Source organism: Temnothorax americanus, unplaced genomic scaffold (genome assembly GCF_048541705.1).
Source record: "Temnothorax americanus isolate GAGA-0224 unplaced genomic scaffold, ASM4854170v1 Scaffold26, whole genome shotgun sequence".
Taxonomy (NCBI): Eukaryota; Metazoa; Arthropoda; class Insecta; order Hymenoptera; family Formicidae; genus Temnothorax; species Temnothorax americanus.
Window position 1 is genome coordinate 616,025 of NW_027509401.1, and position 22,581 is coordinate 638,605.

The window sequence follows — 22,581 nt, forward strand, 5'->3', positions numbered from 1 at the left end:
TCCCCCCCGGTCTGATCTTGTACGTCAGGCATGCGCGCCGGGAGAGACGGCTTCGCGACCTTCTGAGAGGGGGGTGTTCTTCCCTTAGGTGCAAAAGGTGCGACCATCCGATTTACGTGCTCCATCAGCTGGTCGCTCATCCTCTTCACTTTTTCCTCAATGGAGAGGACCAGCAGTTTTGTTAGTCTGTCCTCTATTGTTGAGGCGGCAGTTGTTATGCCGGAGGTATTTCCTCTCATTCCTACAGCAGGGATCGCGGGATCAATGATCCGTTTGGTTCCCTGAATCCATGGGCGGATCGCAGGAGGCATTCCGTTCATCGCGATGTCTGCGAGAACCTCCTCCCTCGTGCATCCATCCTTGTCCCTATCCTCCGTCTTATCGACCGGGCGATTAATCTCAACGCCGAATGTCTCGGCCATCTCCACATCTTCATCCTCGATCTCCGAAGACGTGGTAAATGCCGGTGGGAGAGTCCTCTTGCCAGTCTCCCTGTTGAGAGCTGGTCTCAACCGAGACAGTGACGGCGGAGATGCGCTTTCCTCGGAAGCCCGTCGCGATTTGAGGTGTTTTATCTCAGAGCGGAGCTCACGCAGTTCCTTTTGAAGGGACTCGTTTTGGGTCAGTTCTTCGTGTCGCGCCTGCTCCATTCGTGCCCTCTCACAACGCAGGGTCTCCATCTCTTTTTCCTGAGCAGTTAATCGCTCTCGTAGAGATTCCATTTCCACGTCTCTTGTCAAGCCCACCTCTGGAGCCTCATACCTTTCGACAAGAGCCGTAACCGCAGCCTTAATACGGGCCGCACCCTTATTAAGCAGGCCTCGGTGTTCACCTTTCAAGTTGGTGGATTTGTTCACGACCAAATCGATGCTGTTGATAGCCTCAAATACCTCGCTGGGGAGGATTGCGGATGGGGCGTATTTAAACTCCTCAGTCGCCACCTTTTCCGCAAGCCTCCTGCTGTGGGACAAGTTTGCTGGAACCATATTATCCCTCAGCATTTTTAGCTCCTGAGCCTGGGCAACAAGCTTGTTACTTGCATCCTCTAACTGCTTCAGGTAGTAAGCCCCGGTTTTGGGGGGGCAACCACGTGCGTCTTTCCTCTTCGCTATACTTAGCGTAACGCCCATCTTAGCCAATTTTTCATTGGTCTCCTCTACGATCCCACGTGCGCGCCTGAAAGTCTCCTTGGGCAGGCTGTCCGCGGATCGAGATTTATCCTCCTAAGCCATTTCGACTACTTCAATGCAGTCGTCGTCCTCTTCGTCGCTTGATTGACGATCATTATTTTTCGGGAAGTAATCGTACTCCCTAGCCGCTATCCCAGAAGGAGGAGAGGCGACGCACTCATCCTTCATCTTTATGGGGTGTGATTTAGTGTTACCACCCTTCCCTTAATCGAGCTCCAAATCTGATGTTGTGGAGAGGATCGTGTTCCTCGTCCTCTTTTTCGTAGTTCGATTCTCCGGCTCCGATTCGCAATCAGACGGGAAGGGACTGATCCCCCCCGGGACGACGGAGCGGTAGCCGTCTCCACCCCTTTAACTCCACCCTTTCTGGTGGTACGAGCAATTGCTCCCTCCACTGTGCCGCTCGCCCTCAGCGAAGCGGTTCTAATCGATATGTTAAGCCCATCGTTGGATGACGACGGAGGAAGACTGGGACTGTATCTCCCTTCCGCCGGGTCCTGGGGGTCCGACTCCCCTGAGCCAGTAAACGTTTGATCCTTAAGCGACATTTTCCATAAGTTTCAAGGTGGTTTGTTATTCGGGGTGTCCTTCCCCTAGGCTGGTTGGCATCGCCCGCCTCACGAGCCCAGCCTGCCCGAGCCACGGAAATCCCCGGGTTCGCCATACCCGTATCGAGGGCGCCCCCCGAAGGCCCCTAGGGACCCCCAGAGACCGCCCCCGACCCCTGAGGCACCATCCGCCAGCCGACGCCGATACAAGAGCGCCACTACCCCCATCCGCACGCAGCGAGGGGTGGCCGGCCGAAGACCTCGATCCCAGCCCCGGCCGAGCAATTCGATCCCGGTCCCCGCCGCGCACAAGCAGGGACGCCAGCACACCCGCGCCACCGCCGACCGGACGGACACATACGTCTCCGTCGCCGTCATCGGCACTTGTGTCCGATGACCAGACCCGCTGGCCCCGACCCTGGAATATGTCCAGGCGGCCCAGCGGGTCTCCCATCCAGGACGCCTGGCCCCGACCTCGAAAGATGTTCGAGCGGCCCAGACGTCCCTCCGCACTAGGGGAACCGTGGGACCACGTCCCTGGTGTGCAATCCCCTAGTACAGGCCAACCCTCCACCCAACCCAGCACCACGTACTGGGCGAGTGAAAGGTGGTTATCCCTTCTCCAAGGAGAAGGGATCTTCGTAACCCCGCGGAAGGGCGATCTAGACCCGCAGCGCAGACAGCCCAGGTTACCCCGGACTGCCGCGCTCCCGTCCTAAGACGGGGTGCAGGCCTTTTGACCCCCCAACCGCGAGGATACGGCCGGCTCTACCCCACCCCAAAAAGGGAAACCCCAGGGCCATCCCCCTGCCGGAGCACCGGCGTGCAATGGGTGAATGGCCCAACCCCGGGAGTGGGGTGACGTGGGACGGGAAGAATCCCGCCACCCTCCAGGCCGGACGACCGCCGGACCGGGCCATTGCCCGAGAGATCCGACAGCCGCCGTCAGCCCAGAGGGAGGCAGGGTATCACCCATCCCACCTCTCTTCCTATGGGACCAGTCTCCCCCTCGAACCTGCCGGAGCACCGGCGTGCAATGGCCGAGAGGGAGCCCCCCAAACCCCGTGGTTTTTTATCAAGGTTTTCCTTCCTCTAGGCCGGTGGGAGGAGTAGAAACTTCTCCCTCACGGTCCCAGCCGACCGGGCGATTGCAGTCGGGGCCGCCAACCCCTACTGGCCGTTGGAGTCCGCGCAGCCGGGGATGTACCGGGCCTAGACCCGGGGTGACCCGACTGGACGGACTCCTAAGCAGGGCGACCAGTCCCCCGGTTTTCTGTCAGGGTTTTCCTTCTCTTAGGTTGGTTGGGGGAGCTAAGGCTATCCCCTCACGGTTCCAACCGACCGGACAATTGTTTATAGAGGTAGTCTGCCTTGCGAGTCCTGAGGAGAAGGACTCCCCAGACCTTGCGGAATGCCGTGGATTACGGTACTGGTGTGCTCGGGCACTCCGGGTTCGCAAAACCCGTAGTGGAGGGTTCCCCCGGGCCCCTAAGGGCTCCGGGGACTCCCCCCACCCCCTGGAGGATTTTTGGATGTTAATGAAAAAAAGACTCGAAAGACGATCGTTGAGAAAAAGTAATTCTAACATTTGGGACTCAAAATTTAAAATCCTCTCTCTCTCTCTCTTTTTTTTTTCTTTTTTTTTTGAAAAAAAACTGAAAATTTGCATAAAAATTTATAAAATGTTTATATATACATTTTTAAACATATATCTGTTTTTGGTCATTTTGCCGATTTCAGTTCAGTCTCTTTAGATAAGCATGTAGTATCATATATTTATTTCAACTTAAGCGAATCTTAAACTACAATTAATTAAATTCTTAATAATATTTATAAAAATTGTAAAAAATCATCGAATATAAGTAGTTTTTTAATTAAAAAAAAAAAATCGAACGGGCACAGTAACAACTGTGCCGCAACCAACAACGTAGAACTACGTTTACTGTCATTAGTTCATATTAAAGTATTCAGCGAAGGACAGTTGACGTAGGACTACATTGTAACAAATGTAGTTCTACATTGTTGGTTGCGGCGCAGTTGTTACTGTGCCCGTTTGATTTTTATTATATTAGCAATTTTTTTCTAATTCTATTATGTTCTTCATCCTTTTCTACCCCTATATTTTATATATAATTTTTTAATTTAGTTGATTAGTTCTTGAGTTACATACGTTAGAATTTGCTAGGAATACGTACAATTATAGAAACCTAATAAAGCTGGGTCTAATCAACCAAATCTTAAAATATTATATATTATATATGAAATAAGGGTAGAGAAAAGATTGAAGAATATAATGGAATTAGGAAACTTATACACTTTTGTTGTGCCTTTTTTTGCGAAGGAGCACTCGGATTCTTTTGGTCCACGGGGGAGGCGGAATTGAGATAAACAGCACTTTTGAATAAAAGATACTTTAATTACTTCTGTTTGACAATTGTTATTTAAACGAAATGTCACTGCCAGACTCTAAATGCCTTCTCGGTTCTTCCTCTCGTTCCCTTTTATCGGCTCGTTCGTCCTTCCTCGGTATTACTGTTGAGTTGCTCGATCGGATGTAGGCCGCTCGCGCAACTCATCGTTTTGCTGACTCGGCTTTTGTAACTCTCGTGGACACATTCACACGGTCGTGTTTAATACATCATTATAATTATAATACTCTATTAATACAATCTTGATAATACATATTTTTAAATAATAATATTTCTTAATCATATTTTTTAATAATTAATTGGGGCCGCAACACTTTTAAAGCAAAAATCGGTAACCCTTTCAACGATCTTCGCCAAATTCAATACCAACCTTCCTTTAATAATGCTCTATATAAGAATACATGTATAACTTATACTCTATTTAGGCATACATCGGTATCCCCAGATCGACGACAAATTCATGTCAATACAGGATCCTCCCAGTGTTAAGTATAAATTTCTTGTAGAAATCGGTAACCCCTTCCACGATTCTCGCCAAAGTAAATGCCAACCTTCTTTTAATGATATTTTATATAAGATTACATGTACCTATAACTTTACATTCTTTTTTAGACATAAATCGGTAACCCCTTCAGTATAATAGGTAAGCTAGGCCGATTCTAAATGATTGTATGTGCGTGCATGTGTGTGTGTGATAATCTACAGGATCTCGTGACCCGTTTTCGGGCGCTGCGGGGTATCGGGTTACACACGAGTATCGGATTTCGCGGAGGGTACCGCGTTTTCTGGCACCGCGGGGGAGGGGGTCCGCGTTTTCGCCGCGCCGCGGGGGCGACCGCGTTCGCGTTTTTGTCGCGCCGCGGGGTCCACGTGCAACGGCCGCGTGACGTCACACGCTCCCGCTCGCGTTACCTCCCCCTCGTAGATGTTTTCTCGCGCCCCCGTCCCCCGGTCGCGCGCGTATTCTTGTTCGCGCGCGGTCCTTCTTGCTCCCATCACCCATTATAGTTAGATCATTTTTATATTATTTTAAGTGATTTTTTTTTATTTGAAATAAAAGGAAGAATATTTAATCATTTGTATAAGACGGATGAGAGAAAACGTTTAATGATTGCGCAACGAGTGCGGCACGCGCATTATTATCGAGAGTTCTGTAATTCTAAACCGCTGACGGTGGACAAGGGAACGGTAGACAGAAGGAAAAATAATTTTAGATACAGTGATATGCATTTTGCTTCCTCATAGAGGAAGCTTTGTGATGGTGAAAAAATTTTTTTTCGAGATTTTGATGGAAATAGGTTTAGAATGTTCTAAAATGTCGAAAAATCGTATTAGTAAAAAATGTCCGGAAGTATGTATGTATGTGTGTGTGTGTGTGTGTGTGTACGGATTTTTTGTACACGCATCTACTTCTACAATTTTTTAGATACCGGGTTGAAATTTGGCACACAAATAGAGTATCATAGAAAGTATGTCCTCCTCAAATTTTATTAAAATCCATAAAACGGTATAGATTTTATGCAGATTTTCATTTTTTTGAAAAATGTGTTTTACGCTGCATCTTTCTCAATATTTGAGATAGCGATCTATTTTTAACTCTATTATATTTTTGAGTTTTTTCTACCCCTATTTCATATATAATTCATTAAAATTTGATTGATTAGATCTCGTGTTACACACATTTGAAATTTCGGAGAATTATACATACAGTTTCTAATTTATATAATAATTGAAATCGAGTTAAAATGTTCATATTTGATAGCTTCGGTTTTATCTCGAAAAATCGTATTAGTAAAAAATGTCCGGAAGTATGTATGTATGTGTGTGTGTGTGTGTGTGTGTACGGATTTTTGTACACGCATCTACTTCTACAATTTTTTACAGTCGGCGAGCATGTCCGCTCGCCCCCCCCAGATTTGGCATAAGCCCGGCGAGGTTGTTCGCCACCGCGAGTGCTCTGGGGGCTAGGCGAGCGAAATGCTCGCCGAAGCTCCAAGAACTGTCCAGCCAGAGGCCCAATACTTTCATATGGGCCCCCACGGGGACCTGGACGTTTTCCACCCTAATGTGGGTTCTGGGTGGTCTCCCCTGTGAGCGGTCATAGAAAAAGACAGCTTGAGTCTTATGGGGAGCCACCCTGAGCCCGGCCTTCCTAATTGCGGCCACCACCATTGCCACCGCGGCGTTGGCGCGGCTAACGGCCTCATCCCAGCTCTCCCCCTCCACCCCCAACGTGGTATCGTCAGCGAAACCTGTCAGCCAACACCAGAGGGGGAGGGGGATACGCAGCACCGCGTCGTAGCCAATGTTCCACAGGAGTGGTCCAAGGACTGACCCCTGCGGAACACCCCGGACGACCAGCCTTACCCACACGTCTCCATTGCGGTCGGTGTAGGCCAATCTCCTGTCCCGGAGATAATCGTATAGGACAGCGATCAGGTACCACGGGACTTCGTGGCGTAACAGAGCTTCCCTGATCACTGCCCATGGCAGGGTGTTGAACGCGTTTGCTATGTCAAACGACACCACCAGTAACACCCTGCCAGCCTCCATCGCGGCCTCCGAGAGGGCCATTATGCGTTTTATCGCATCTATCGTAGACTTGCCCTCTCGGAAGCCATATTGGTCCGGACAGAGGTCCGGACCATCCCGGGACAGGTGCCGGACGATTCTGTTGGCTATCACCTTTTCAAATAGTTTGCCAACATCGTCCAGCAGGCAGATTGGCCTATAAGACGATGGCTGGTCTTCCGGCTTCCCCGGCTTGGGGATGAGCACCAGCCGCGCCACCTTCCACGCCCGGGGAAAACGGCCTTCCCTGAGGCACTTGTTGAATAGTGCTCTCAGGTGTTCTCCGTGACCAAGGACCAGATCTTTCCGGAGACCCCGTCTGGACCAGGAGCCTTTCCGGCCTTGAGCCTGCCTTTTGCGGCAGCCTTCATTTCTTCAATGGTGACCCCGAGTTCCTCTTCTTCCCACTCCTCGTGGTGCGGAGGGGCGGCACTCTCACTCGCTCTCTCCCCCACGTCATCGGGAAAGAGAGTTTGGACCACTTTATCCAGGAACTCGGGGTCCATGCATTCCGTCACCGGGGACGCCCATGATCTCAACTTGTTCAATACCATCTTGTATGGGCGTCCCCAAGGCTCCTGCTCGAGGGTCTCCAAGAACTCCTTCCAGCTCCGGTCCTTGGCCTTCCCAATTGCCAGGGAGAGGGCCCGCTTGGCGGAGCGGTAGCCCTCTTCCGCTTCTTCCATACGCACAGGGTTCTTACTGCGCCTGGCGCGTAGCCATGAGCGCCTGGCCCGGACGGATGAGTGCCTAAGTTCGGCTATCTCATCCGTCCACCAGTAGGCCTTCTTCTTTGGGCACGGCCTGGACTTTGGCATTGACACGTTGCACGCGTCTTTTATTACCTTGCCAATCCAGGCCGTAGCCTCGTCGACGTCAGTCGCTCCACCCAGAGTTTCCTCCCCCCAAAGTGAGACCCGCAACGAGGCTCGGAGGAGGTCGGGGTCCACCTTCCTCAATGCCCAACGCGGAAACATTTCGTCCGCTTTGGCACGGCGGGCTTGGACATCTGGAGGGGTGACCGGGAGGCTCATCTCTATGAATAGATGATCCGATAAGGTCTCTACCTTCCGCATCACCCTCCATCCTTTGATACGACGCGCAGCGGAGGGGGTCGCCCACGTCAAATCGACAATGGAACCCCCTCTCTGTCTGACGCACGTCTGGACCTGTCCGGTATTTACTATTACCAGGCCCAGTCCAACCGCCCAGTCCTCGAGCGCCTTTCCACGGCGGTCGGTGGCCGGGGAACCCCACAACACCGACTTGGCGTTGAAGTCCCCGGCCACCACCACCTTACCTGGGAGCGCCTTTTGGACACAGCCTTTAAGGCTCGTCAATGCCCTCTCGAATTGGGTCATATCCTCGTTTGGGGAGAGGTACACCCCCACTACTGTCAAATGACCCCACTTGACGGCCACAAAGCCCTCCCCTGATTCCAAACGTGAACAGGGGGCGGGGCGGTCCGTCATTCGCCACGTGATCGCCACCGAGCCGCGCCGGTCAGCCGCCCAGCACGGGTGATTTGGCGGGACCCGGTACGGCTCGGCCGCGATCCCCAATCCACTGCCACGCTCCGCCATTGTGTGTAAAAACACGTCCTGCGAAGCGCGACAGTGGTTCAAATTCGCCTGCAGCATCTTGTAGGCCATTAACAGTATCCTACTTTAGAGGCCTCCACCTCCTTCTCTGACTCTTGCCCATCGTCGGGCAGATCCATGTGTAGTGGATCCCTCTCGTTCGTTGCGTTGTCGGTAGTTGCTGCGCTAACAGCGTTATCCTTGCCGGTCTCATCCTTCTCTTTTTCGAACGGCCCCACCCGTTGAGCCGTGTCGTCCGAAGTCCTCCCCTTAGGCGTGCGTTCTCTCCTCTTCCTCTGCGCCTTGGGCCTGCTATCACTGTTGTCACCGTTGTCGGTGCCGTTCGCGACCTCTGAGGCTGTCCTCTTCGTTGGTATCCTCCTCTGTATGTTGAGCGATACCTTCTCTATATTGGTGATTCCTGGTTTACCAGGAGTCACCTCGACCTCCATCTTCTCCTCCCCAACTACCCTTGTTGAAGTTTGGGGTTGTGAGGCTGCCCTACGAGGCTTTGTTTGCCTTTTGGCCGACTTGCAGGCCTTGCCTCCGACTCTGTGTCCCGCTGGCTTCCCCAAGTCAGCGCACAAGGGGCACTTAATGGCCGCGGTGCATGCATTTGCCCTATGTCCGTCTTCTCCACAACGATAACATCGGGCACTGCGATCTACTTCACTGGGACACTGTGATCTTACGTGCCCTCCCTCTAAGCAGCGGAAACATTGGAGGGGTCTTGTCTCCAATGCCTGTACGCGGGCTCTGAACCAGCCTATTTGAAGGTGGTTCCCTTTCCTAAGTATTGCGTTCACGGACGCAAGCGGGCACTTAACCCATACTGTGCCAAATCCGTTTGGCCCCTGCCTCATCGCTCCTATCTGGACCTGCGCTGCTTGGCATTCCCCAGCGTTTGCCACCGCCGCAGCCAAGTCCTCCATGGTCACCGAGTCGACAAGGTCCAAGATCCTTATTTCACCGGTTTTGTAGGGCCTTGCCACTTTAACGCCTTGCCTGTCTCTAAATAAGGCAGTCATTTGCTCAGCGAGCCGATCGGCTTTGGCCGCTCCGTCCTTGCCAGGGACTTCTATCAATAGAGCTCCAGTTTGGGCTCTCTTGGGTCTAAGTCCCCCTTCGATGCCGATATCTTTCAGCGATATCTTTTGTGTCGCCTCTCTCAGCAGGGAATCATAATTGCCCTCTAGGCTCGTAAGCGTAACTGCCGCGGATCTCGGCGGCTTCTTTTCCTTGCTCTCCTTCTTCTCAGCTTTGTTGGCCGTTGGTCGCTTGCCCGCTGAGGCCTTATCCTTTGCTGTGTCGTTCCTCGGCGCGGAGGATTTGTTACTCGCAGCCTTGGATGTTCCCTCGCTCATCTTACCACCCCCGCTTTCTCCCTTCTTCTTCTTCTTCTTTTTGACTACGGTGGTCCACAGCTCCTTTACGTCTTCCACCCGTGCGGTCTTCGGGGCTGGTTTTCCGTCAGGCGGGTTCCTTGAAGGCTCGGGTCTCTTAACGAGTGCTTGGGATCCGTCCTTCCCATTCTTGTTACCGCCATTGCCTGCTCTTTGGGAATTCGTCATAGGCAAGGGCCCTGCTTTGCCCTTATTCGCCATAATTGAATTCCCCTTGATTTTTGCCGGCTTAACTGGAGGTGCCATAGGAGTCTCGGTATCTTTTCTAAACCCACGGCTTATTTCCAGCTTTTTCACCAAGTCGGCAAACATCTCTTCGATCTTGTTGGAGAGGGTGTTTAGAATTTTCTTCTCCAGGCCTTCTCCCTCCTTAATCTTCTCTTCCCTGGGTGGAGCGGCTTGTTCCAGCACCAGGGTTCCAGAGGCCTTTAAGGGTGGTCTAACGACAGAGGGCATTCCATCTCTTTCCATCTTTTCGAGGATTCTCTGACGGTTTTCCTCCGCCAGCCTTCTTTCGCGTTCAGAATCGGATTCCATGACCGTATCCTCGATCGCGGCCATTTCCTCGTCATCGGAGCAGTCGTTAATTGTGAATTTCTTCACATTCTCCTTCCTGTTACGTAATTTGGGTTTTCTAACGCCGATGGGTGGACTATTTACCACTTCGTCAATCTCCATCGCGTTTACTGCCTCTTTGTCTATAGTGTCCCTCCTGTCCGCGAGAAGTTTCTCAACGGTATCTCTCAGGCGCTTGTTCTCCTCCTCGAGAGACGATATTTTAATACGGAGGTCCTCGAGTTGAACCTCGACTGCGGCACCGGACTCGGAATTCATCCTTCCTGTGAGTTGGTTAACCGCTGCAGCGATAGTGGCTGCCGCTCCGTTCAGACACTTTTTGTCTGTGCCCTTGAGATTTGCCGCGGTGGTGCACACTTTATCCACCGTTCTTACCGCCTCAAGAATCCTACCCGGAAGTTCCAGTGTCGGAGCCATCCTGAGTTGTTCCGTCAACTCTTTCTCCTTAACTTTCCTCTGTCTCGAAAGATTGGCGGAGATTGACGGATCGTCGAGGTTTTTTAGCCTCTGTTCTTCCTTCTCTCTTTCTCTCCTGGCGATTTCCGCCTTTTTTACTTCGTAATCGCCAGTCGTTACTGGTCTTCCCCTACCTTTCTTGGGGCCAGCGGGAAAGAGCCCTCTAACGATCCTGGCGCTTTCCTCCGAGTCCAGTGAGTCTATGTCGATCGACTCCACATCGTCCAGAGTCGCGTTGGACTCGGTAGTCTCCAGCCCCTTTTTCAGGAACGCACTGCACGTTTGCCTGAGCTGTTCCATCTTATGTTCGTCGGCAGCTCTTTTCTTAATTGCTGCCACGACGGTGGACTCACCCTCTCCATCCGTGTTGAGCGAAGCGCCTGCGTTTGAGTCCTGCGAAGCCTTCGCGGCTCTCGCGATTGCGCTTTTAGGACCTCTCATTTTCCTGGAGGTCTTCTTCCCCCCTGCCTCTTCCACCTCCATCTGCTCTTTATTTTTAGTTAGCCCGTCGTTTGATGACGACGGTGGGAAACCGGGACGATGTTTCCCATCCGCCGGGTCCTGGGGGTCCGACTCCCCTGAGCCAGTAAACGGTATATACTTAGTGGACATTTCCCATAAGTTTAAGGTGGTTTATTTTCGGGGTGTCCTTCCCCTAGGCTGGTTGGCTTCACCCGCCTCACGAGCCCAGCCTGCCCGAGCCCTCGGGTATCCCCGGGTTCGCCATACCCGTATCGGGAGCGCCCCCCAAGGGCCCCGAAGGACCCCCAGAGACCGCCCCCGACCCCTGAAGCACCGTCCGCCGATCGACGCCAACGCGAGCACCCCGCCGCCCCCGCCCGCGCGCAACGGGGGGTGGCCGGCCGAGAAACCTCGATCCCAGCCCCGGCCGATGACACGCTCGATCCCGGTCCCCGCCACGCACGGGCGCGAACACCGGAGCACCCACGCCACCGCCGACCGAACGGACTCCGTTCGCGTCACCGGCCCTTGCGTCCGGTGACTGGACCCGCCGGCCCCGACCTGGGAATATGTCCCAGCGGCCCGACGGGTCTCCCTCCCTACCAGCCGTTGGAGTCCGCGCAGCCGGGGATGTACCGGGCCTAGACCCGGGGTGACCCGACTGGACGGACTCCTAAGCAGGGCGACTGGTCCCCCGGTTTTCTGTTAGGGTTTTCCTTCCCTTAGGTGTGCTCTTAGACTCTGGGTTTCCCCAGAGAGCCCCCTCACCACGCCAAGGTGGCACACCATCGAGGGGGAACCTGACCTAACCTTTTTTTTTTTTTTTTTTTAACGTGAGGAAATCTTCTACTGCTGGGTTCCCAGGCAAGCCTGGTATATGGCCCAGCAGCCCCCTCTGGTGGGAGGGGGAAGACCCCCTCGCCTTCCGGGGAAGACGAGGGGAGTGTGGGATTTTTACCCACTAAAACCTCACGGGTGTCCCTACCTGCGCATTATTAGGGGTGTCCAGGAACTAGTGTATGCATCTGGACACCCCCTGCGCTGAGCTGATTTGCTCCCTGCTCTGGGCTTCGTAGCCCTATTCATCTAACGTGACGGAACGGACACCACCCCGTTCCGCCACCTTCCCCGCCCGAGCGGGACCAAGGAGCGGGCAAATACCCCGACCTCCCCAGCCCCCCCCCGGCCCCCCGTCGCGTACACCTGATGGCGCACGTACAGGGGATACCTAGGGCGGCGAAGGATACCAACATCCTCCGCCACCCGCCTACTCCGAGGACCCGGGCCACGAACCTTAGTTCCCGACCCGAGCCCCCACGGCGACCCGAGGGAGCGCAAGTGGAGGAAACCCCTTAGGGAATCCTCCCGAGCCCCCCCGGACCGCCGCCCTACTGTCACTTAGAGACAGCCGAGGAAGAGTGGCCCCTAGAGGCCGACTCATCCCCAGCCATCTCAACCTCCAGACAGGCCGAGGCCTGTCCGGAGGGCGGAGGGGGAGGAGGAACCACCGTTGTCGGCGGCCCTCGTCCCCCCTTTCCTCCCCCTTGGTGAGCACAGCCCGCCCCCCCCATCAAATGCCCAGCAGGCAACCCCGAGTCCGCACAAAGCGGACATCTCGGGGCCGCCGCAGGACACTCTCTGGCCCGGTGGCCGCTTACACCGCAACGATAACATAGACCGCTGCGGTCCACCGGGGAGGCGCACAGAGCCCCGACGTGTCCCACGCCGAGGCACCTGTAACACCTGAGGGGGCGAGCTCGAAGCAGCCCAATCTTTGGGCTACTCCAGCCCACCCTTAACCCCCTTCTTAGTAACTTGTTCGCGGCGCCCACCGGGCACCGCGCCCAAGTCACACCCATTCCCCGAGGACGGCGGACTATCTCCCCGACAGTCACGTCGCCCTCCTTACAGCTACCTTCCGCGGTGATGGCGGCCAATATCTCCGCCGGGGTGACGGAGTCATCCAGGCCCACCAGGCGCAGCCCGACGCACCTGACAGGCCTGGAGACCCGCACCCCGGAACCCTCCAGCGCGGCACTTACCTGCCGCGCCAAAAGGTCCGCCTTCTCTCCCTGTCCATCTCCGGGGACCTCTATCACGAGGCCCCCGGTGATGGCCCGTCTGCAGGAGACTCCCGCCACACCCAAGTCGGCGAGAGAGACCCTTTCTCTCGCCGTCCTGAGGACCTCAGCGTACGACGCCGGCGACCCCCCCGGGACAGTGACCGTCACTGCCGCCGTCTTCGGGGGAGCCGGCACCGCCGCCTTGGCCCTCTTTTTCTTTCTCATAGGCGGCGACACCCGCGACAAGACGCCCCCAGCCCCCCCCCCGCCGAAAACTCCTCCAGCGGATGAGGACCTAACCTGACCTAACCTGACCTAACCTAACCTAACCTGACCTAACCTAACCTGACCTAACCTGACCTAACCTAACCTAACCTAACCTAACCTAACCTAACCTTTTTTTTTTTTTTTTTTTAACGTGAGGAAATCTTCAACTGCTGGGTTCCCGAGTTTCTCAGGCTCGGTATATGGCCCAGCAGCCCCCTCCGGTGAGAGGGGGAAGACCCCCTCGCCTTCCGGGAAAGACGAGGGGAGTGTGGGATTTTTACCCACTAAAACCTCACGGGTGACCCTACCTGCGCATAAATGGGGGTGCCCGGGAACTATGATAAATGCATCCGGACACCCCCAGCGCTGAGCTGAAGGCTCCCTACTCCGGGCTGTAGCCCAAATTAATCTAACTTGGCGGAACGGACACCACCCCGTTCCGCCACCTTCCCTCCCGAGCGGGACCAAGGAGCGGGCAAATACCCCGACCTCCCCAGTCCCCCCCGGGCCCCCCGCACGTACACCTGATGGCGCACGTACAGGGGATATCTAGGGCGACGGAGGATACCAACATCCTCCGCCACCCGCCTACTCCGAGGACCCGGGCCACGAACCTAAGTTCCCGACCCGAGCCCCCACGGCGACCCGAGGGAGCACAAGTGGAGGAAACCCCTTAGGGAATCCTCCCGAGCCCCCCCGGACCGCCGCCCTACTGTCACTTAGAGACAGCCGAGGAAGAGTGGCCCCTAGAGGCCGACTCATCCCCAGCCATCTCAACCTCCAGACAGGTCGAGACCTGTCCGGAGGGCGAAGGGGGAGGAGGAACCACCGTTGTTGGCGGCCCTCGTCCCCCTTTTCCTCCCCCTTGGTGAGCGCAACCCGCCCCCCCCATCAAATGCCCAGCAGGCAACCCCGAGTCCGCGCAAAGCGGACATCTCGGGGCCGCCGCAGGACACTCTCTGGCCCGGTGGCCGCTTACACCGCAACGGTAGCAAAGACCGCTGCGGTCCACCGGGGAGGTGCACAGAGCCCCGACGTGACCCACGCCGAGGCATCTGTAACACCTGAGGGGGCGAGCTCGAAGCAGCCCAATCTTTGGGCTACTCCAACCCACCTTTAACCCCCTTTTCAGGATGATGTTTGCGGCGCCCACGGGACACCGCACCCACGTAGCTCCCATCCCCAGGGGACGACGGACGATCTCCCCGATCGTCACGTCGCCCTCCCTGCAACCACCGCCAGCGGTAACGGCAGCCCTGATCTCCGCTGGGGTGATGGAGTCATCCAGACCCACCAGGCGCAACCCAACGCACCTGGAAGGCCTGGAGACCCGCACCCCTGAACCCTCCAGCGCGGCACTTACCTGCCGCGCCAAAAGATCCGCCTTCTCTCCCTGTTCATCCCCAGGGACCTCTATCACGAGGCCCCCGGTGATGGCCCGCCTGCAGGATAATCCCGCCACTCCCAAGTCGGCGAGAGAGACCCTCTCTCTCGCCGTCCTGAGGACCTCAGCGTACGACGCCGGCGACCCCCCCGGGACAGTGATCGTCACTGCCGCCGTCTTCGGGGGAGCCGGCACCGCCGCCTTGGCCCTCCTTTTCCTCCCTATGGGCGGCAGCACCCGCGACGCCCCCCCAGCCCCACTCCCACGGGAATCTCTTCCCGCGAGAGAAGGGACAGGAGCCGCCACGCCACCACCGACCACGCCTCCCGCCCGACTCCCCCCCCCGGGTCGCCTTGCCGGAGAGGAGGATGACCCAGCGGGAACCATCCTCACCTCTGAGGGTTTGCCCCCCATATCAAGGGAGGCCCCCCTCATATCCTTCGCAAGGGAGCGTATCTCCCTCGCAAGGGCTTCCACCTTATTATCAAGGGCCACGAGACGAGGATCCTCTCCCCCCTCGGGCCCCCGATCACCAAATGCCCCTTTAACAGGGGCATCGGTGCCTCTATCTTTAACTCTAGGGTACGCTTGTATCGCGACCCCCCTAGTTTCCTTCAATGGGAGAGAGAAGGGAGGCGTCTGCGTTGACACCTCCCTCCCCTCTACCACCGGTTCCGGATCAACCTCCATAGAGGTCGACCCTGCCATCCCATCCTCCTCATTCTGTTTTTCCTCCATCATTTTTATGCAGGCATTTAGCCTGTCAATTTCTTTCCTTCTCTCCTCCGCCAATTCTTTGGCTCTCTCCAACCCACTCCCAAGAGCCTGCACCATCTCCTCCAAGCAAACGGCATTCGCTTCTTTTTCAGCATCCATCATCCTCCTCGCTGTACCATCCTCCTCTACCTTCTGCTCCGGGGTGACAATGCAATCGTAAAGGTAGTGTACGGCCCTTTTGACTTTCTCCTTCGTCGACAACTCATGACACCTCTCCTCCAATAAGCCATGATAGTACACTAATTCCTCGTGGTAGCGATCTACTAGGTACTTTCTCTTATACCTTCTCCAAGCCTCTCGCCACTCCTTCCGCACCCTAACCTAACCTGACCTAACCTAACCTAACCTGACCTAACCTAACCTAACCTAACCTAACCTAACCTAACCTAACCTAACCTAACCTAACCTAACCTAACCTAACCTAACCTAACCTAACCTAACCTAACCTAACCTAACCTAACCTAACCTAACCTAACCTAACCTAACCTAACCTAACCTAACCTAACCTAACCTAACCTAACCTAACCTAACCTAACCTAACCTAACCTAACCTAACCTAACCTAACCTAACCTGACCTAACCTAACCTAACCTAACCTAACCTAACCTAACCTAACCTAACCTAACCTAACCTAACCTAACCTAACCTAACCTGACCTAACCTAACCTAACCTAACCTAACCTAACCTAACCTAACCTAACCTACCTAACCTAACCTAACCTAACCTAACCTAACCTAACCTAACCTAACCTAACCTAACCTAACCTGACCTAACCTAACCTAACCTAACCTAACCTAACCTAACCTAACCTAACCTAACCTAACCTAACCTAACCTAACCTAACCTAACCTAACCTAACCTAACCTAACCTAACCTAACCTGACCTAACCTAACCTAACCTGACCTAACCTAACCTAACCTAACCTAACCTAACCTAACCTGACCTAACCTAACCTAACCTAACCTAACCTAACCTAACCTAACCTAACCTAACCTAACCTAACCTAACCTAACCTGACCTAACCTAACCTAACCTAACCTAACCTAACCTAACCTAACCTAACCTGACCTAACCTAACCTAACCTAACCTAACCTAACCTAACCTAACCTAACCTGACCTAACCTAACCTAACCTAACCTAACCTGACCTAACCTAACCTAACCTAACCTAACCTAACCTAACCTAACCTAACCTAACCTAACCTAACCTAACCTAACCTAACCTAACCTAACCTAACCTAACCTAACCTAACCTAACCTAACCTAACCTGACCTAACCTAACCTAACCTAACCTAACCTAACCTGACCTAACCTAACCTAACCTAACCTAACCTAACCTAACCTGACCTAACCTAACCTAACCTAACCTAACCTGACCTAACCTAACCTAACCTAACCTAACCTAACCTAACCTAACCTAACCTAACCTAACCTGACCTAACCTAACCTAACCTAACCTAACCTAACCTGACCTAACCTAACCTAACCTAACCTAACCTAACCTAACCTAACCTAACCTAACCTAACCTAACCTAACCTGACCTAACCTAACCTAACCTAACCTAACCTGACCTAACCTAACCTAACCTAACCTAACCTAACCTAACCTAACCTAACCTAACCTGACCTAACCTAACCTAACCTGACCTAACCTAACCTAACCTAACCTAACCTAACCTAACCTAACCTAACCTAACCTAACCTGACCTAACCTAACCTAACCTAACCTAACCTAACCTAACCTAACCTAACCTAACCTAACCTAACCTAACCTAACCTAACCTAACCTGACCTAACCTAACCTAACCTAACCTAACCTAACCTAACCTAACCTAACCTAACCTAACCTAACCTAACCTGACCTAACCTGACCTAACCTAACCTAACCTAACCTGACCTAACCTAACCTAACCTAACCTAACCTAACCTAACCTAACCTAACCTAACCTAACCTAACCTAACCTAACCTAACCTAACCTAACCTGACCTAACCTAACCTAACCTAACCTAACCTAACCTAACCTAACCTAACCTAACCTAACCTAACCTAACCTAACCTAACCTGACCTAACCTAACCTAACCTAACCTAACCTAACCTAACCTAACCTAACCTAACCTAACCTGACCTAACCTAACCTAACCTAACCTAACCTAACCTAACCTAACCTAACCTAACCTAACCTAACCTGACCTAACCTAACCTAACCTAACCTAACCTCACCTTACCTAACCTAACCTAACCTAACCTAACCTAACCTAACCTAACCTAACCTAACCTAACCTAACCTAACCTAACCTAACCTAACCTAACCTAACCTAACCTAACCTAACCTGACCTAACCTAACCTAACCTAACCTAACCTAACCTAACCTAACCTAACCTAACCTAACCTAACCTAACCTAACCTAACCTAACCTAACCTAACCTAACCTAACCTAACCTAACCTAACCTAACCTAACCTAACCTGACCTAACCTAACCTAACCTAACCTAACCTAACCTAACCTAACCTAACCTAACCTAACCTAACCTAACCTAACCTAACCTAACCTAACCTAACCTAACCTAACCTAACCTAACCTAACCTAACCTAACCTAACCTAACCTAACCTAACCTAACCTAACCTAACCTAACCTAACCTAACCTAACCTAACCTAACCTAACCTAACCTAACCTAACCTAACCTAACCTAACCTAACCTAACCTAACCTAACCTAACCTACCTAACCTAACCTAACCTAACCTAACCTAACCTAACCTAACCTAACCTAACCTAACCTAACCTAACCTAACCTAACCTAACCTGACCTAACCTAACCTAACCTAACCTAACCTAACCTAACCTAACCTAACCTGACCTAACCTGACCTAACCTAACCTGACCTAACCTAACCTAACCTAACCTAACCTAACCTAACCTAACCTGACCTAACCTAACCTAACCTAACCTAACCTAACCTGACCTAACCTAACCTAACCTAACCTAACCTGACCTAACCTAACCTAACCTAACCTAACCTAACCTAACCTAACCTAACCTGACCTAACCTAACCTAACCTAACCTAACCTAACCTAACCTAACCTGACCTAACCTAACCTAACCTAACCTAACCTAACCTAACCTAACCTAACCTAACCTAACCTAACCTAACCTAACCTAACCTGACCTAACCTAACCTAACCTAACCTAACCTAACCTAACCTAACCTAACCTAACCTTACCTAACCTAACCTAACCTAACCTAACCTAACCTAACCTAACCTAACCTAACCTAACCTAACCTAACCTAACCTAACCTACCTAACCTAACCTAACCTAACCTAACCTAACCTAACCTAACCTAACCTAACCTAACCTAACCTAACCTAACCTAACCTAACCTAACCTAACCTAACCTAACCTAACCTAACCTAACCTAACCTAACCTGACCTAACCTAACCTAACCTAACCTAACCTAACCTGACCTAACCTAACCTAACCTAACCTAACCTAACCTAACCTAACCTAACCTAACCTAACCTAACCTAACCTAACCTAACCTGACCTAACCTAACCTAACCTAACCTAACCTGACCTAACCTAACCTAACCTAACCTAACCTAACCTAACCTAACCTAACCTAACCTAACCTAACCTGACCTAACCTAACCTAACCTAACCTAACCTAACCTAACCTAACCTAACCTAACCTAACCTAACCTAACCTAACCTAACCTAACCTAACCTAACCTGACCTAACCTAACCTAACCTAACCTAACCTAACCTGACCTAACCTAACCTGACCTAACCTGACCTAACCTAACCTAACCTAACCTAACCTGACCTAACCTAACCTAACCTAACCTAACCTAACCTAACCTAACCTAACCTGACCTAACCTAACCTAACCTAACCTAACCTAACCTGACCTAACCTAACCTAACCTAACCTAACCTAACCTAACCTAACCTAACCTAACCTAACCTAACCTAACCTAACCTAACCTAACCTAACCTAACCTGACCTAACCTAACCTAACCTAACCTAACCTAACCTAACCTAACCTAACCTAACCTAACCTGACCTAACCTAACCTAACCTAACCTAACCTAACCTAACCTAACCTAACCTAACCTAACCTGACCTAACCTGACCTAACCTAACCTAACCTAACCTAACCTAACCTAACCTGACCTAACCTGACCTAACCTAACCTAACCTAACCTAACCTAACCTAACCTAACCTAACCTAACCTAACCTAACCTGACCTAACCTAACCTAACCTAACCTAACCTGACCTAACCTGACCTAACCTAACCTAACCTGACCTAACCTAACCTAACCTAACCTGACCTAACCTAACCTGACCTAACCTAACCTAACCTAACCTAACCTAACCTAACCTAACCTAACCTAACCTAACCTGACCTAACCTGACCTAACCTAACCTAACCTAACCTAACCTAACCTGACCTAACCTAACCTAACCTAACCTAACCTAACCTAACCTAACCTAACCTAACCTAACCTAACCTAACCTGACCTAACCTAACCTAACCTAACCTGACCTAACCTAACCTAACCTAACCTAACCTAACCTAACCTAACCTAACCTAACCTGACCTAACCTAACCTAACCTAACCTAACCTAACCTAACCTAACCTAACCTGACCTAACCTAACCTAACCTAACCTAACCTAACCTAACCTAACCTAACCTAACCTAACCTAACCTAACCTAACCTAACCTAACCTAACCTAACCTAACCTAACCTGACCTAACCTGACCTAACCTAACCTAACCTAACCTGACCTAACCTGACCTAACCTGACCTAACCTAACCTAACCTAACCTAACCTGACCTAACCTGACCTAACCTAACCTAACCTAACCTAACCTAACCTAACCTGACCTAACCTGACCTAACCTAACCTAACCTAACCTAACCTAACCTAACCTAACCTAACCTAACCTAACCTGACCTAACCTAACCTAACCTGACCTAACCTGACCTAACCTGACCTAACCTGACCTAACCTAACCAATCCCAATCTCGGGGCGGAATCGGCTGCGGCGGTCCTGACCGATGACGCGTAGTCGGTATGATCCTGACCGAGGTGGGTCAGGACGGTCAGGGTTACCAAAAGTCAGGTCGGTCAGGACGAAAACTTAGAAAAAATCTTTAAAAAAAAAAAAAAAAAAAAAAAATTGTCAAAAAATGGGGGGTCTCCAAAACACGTTTCTCGACATTTGGAATCACATGGCATAGGTACTGGAGGGTCGATTTTTCCAAGATTTACCCATTGTAACTTGGAAAAATTCCGTAAAATTTTCAAAAAAAAAAAAAAAAAAAAAAAAAATTGTCAAAAGAAGGGTGGTCCAAAGCGCGTTTCTCGACATTTGCAGTCACCTCACATAGACACTTGAAGGTCGATTTTTCTAAGATCACCACTCTTGTGGGACTTGGAAAAATTTTAAAGAATTTTCAAAAAAATGTCCAAAAAAAGTAGGGTCCAAAACACGTTTCTCAACATTTGCAGTCACCTCACATAGACACTTGAAGGTCGATTTTTCTAAGATCACCACTCTTGTGGGACTTGGAAAAATTTTAAAGAATTTTCAAAAAAATGTCCAAAAAAAGTAGGGTCCAAAACACGTTTCTCGACATTTTCAGTCACCTGGCATAGACACTTGGGACACGATTTTTCCAAGGTTCACCCCTTGGAACTTAGAAAAATTCTAGCTTCAACCCCCTGTTCCAAGAGTACAGAGCCCAAACGGGGGGTGAGGGGGGGATGGGACCTGGGGGGATGGATAGTCCTCCTCCGGGGGGTCAACTTCCCCTCAGACCCCAACCCCCCCACTCCCCTCCCTTGGGAGCTACGGTAAAATGAAAAATCAACCCCTTGAAGGAAGGGTCGGAGGGGGGTGGGACCATGGCCAAAGTTCGAATCGTGAAAAAGACAGTCGATTAGCGTCATAAAAATTTTTCACCCTGGCAACTTGGTTCAAGTATACAGAGCCCAAGGGGGGGGGTGGGAGGGGGATGGGACCTGGGGGGATAGATAGCAATACCGGAGGGGGTCAACTTTCCCTCAGACCCCAACCCCCCCACTCCCCCCCCTTGGGAGCTACAATAGATTGAAAAATCAACCCCTTGAAGGAGGGGTCGGAGGGGGGTGGGACCATGGCCAAAGTTCGAGTCGTGAAAAAGACAGTCGATTAGCGTCATAAAAATTTTTCACCCTGGCAACTTGGTTCAAGTATACAGAGCCCAAGGGGGGGGTGGGGGGGGATGGGACCTGGAGGGATGGATAGCAATACCGGAGGGGGTCAACTTTCCCTCAGGTCCCCCCCCCTCAATCCACTCCCTTGGAAGTTACGGCCAATAAACTAAATATCTCCAATATGGCTACCGGAAGGAGGGGTCGGAGGGGGGTGGGACCATGGCCAAAGTTCGAGTCGTAAAAAAGACAGTCGATTAGCGTCATAAAAATTTTTCACCCTGGGAAATTAAAAAAAAAAAAAAAAAAAAAAAAAAAAAAAAAAATGTCAAAAATTGGAGGGTCTAAAACGCGTTTCTCGACATTTTCAGTCACCTGGCATAGACACTTGGGACACGATTTTTCCAAGGTTCACCCCTTGGAACTTAGAAAAATTCTAGCTTCAACCCCCTGTTCCAAGAATACAGAGCCCAAACGGGGGGTGAAGGGGGGATGGGACCAGGGGGGGTGGATAGTCCTCCACTCAAGCATCAACTTCCCCTCAGACCCCACCCCCCCCACTCCGCCCCCTTGGGAGCTACAATAGATTGAAAAATCAACCCCTTGAAGGAGGGGTCAGGGGAGGGTAGGACCATGGCCAAAATCCGAATCATAAAAAGT

At 51.8% G+C, this 22,581-nt stretch overlaps 1 protein-coding gene and 1 long non-coding RNA gene across 2 annotated transcripts; both read right to left on the bottom strand.

Annotated features, from left to right (window-relative positions):
* Positions 1-11,121: 11,121 nt before the first annotated feature.
* LOC143899324 (uncharacterized) lies at positions 11,122-16,016 on the bottom strand. The gene is made up of 2 exons (XM_077409544.1): positions 13,574-16,016; positions 11,122-12,015 (listed from the first exon to the last, which is right to left on the bottom strand). Exon 1 carries the CDS (start codon positions 15,806-15,808, stop codon positions 14,261-14,263), a length of 1,548 nt encoding a protein of 515 aa, XP_077265670.1. The 5' UTR covers positions 15,809-16,016; the 3' UTR covers positions 11,122-12,015; positions 13,574-14,260.
* Positions 16,017-16,977: 961 nt separating this feature from the next.
* On the bottom strand, positions 16,978-21,060 carry LOC143899330 (uncharacterized). Its single transcript, XR_013257451.1, has 4 exons — positions 20,735-21,060; positions 19,500-20,699; positions 17,577-19,439; positions 16,978-17,281 (listed from the first exon to the last, which is right to left on the bottom strand). It is a non-coding gene; the product is annotated as an uncharacterized LOC143899330 (long non-coding RNA).
* Positions 21,061-22,581: the final 1,521 nt, after the last annotated feature.

Bases quoted from the DNA above. Each gene is read 5' to 3' on its own strand.
- LOC143899324 (XM_077409544.1), bottom strand. From the start codon at position 15,808: ATGATGGATGCTGAAAAAGAAGCGAATGCCGTTTGCTTGGAGGAGATG.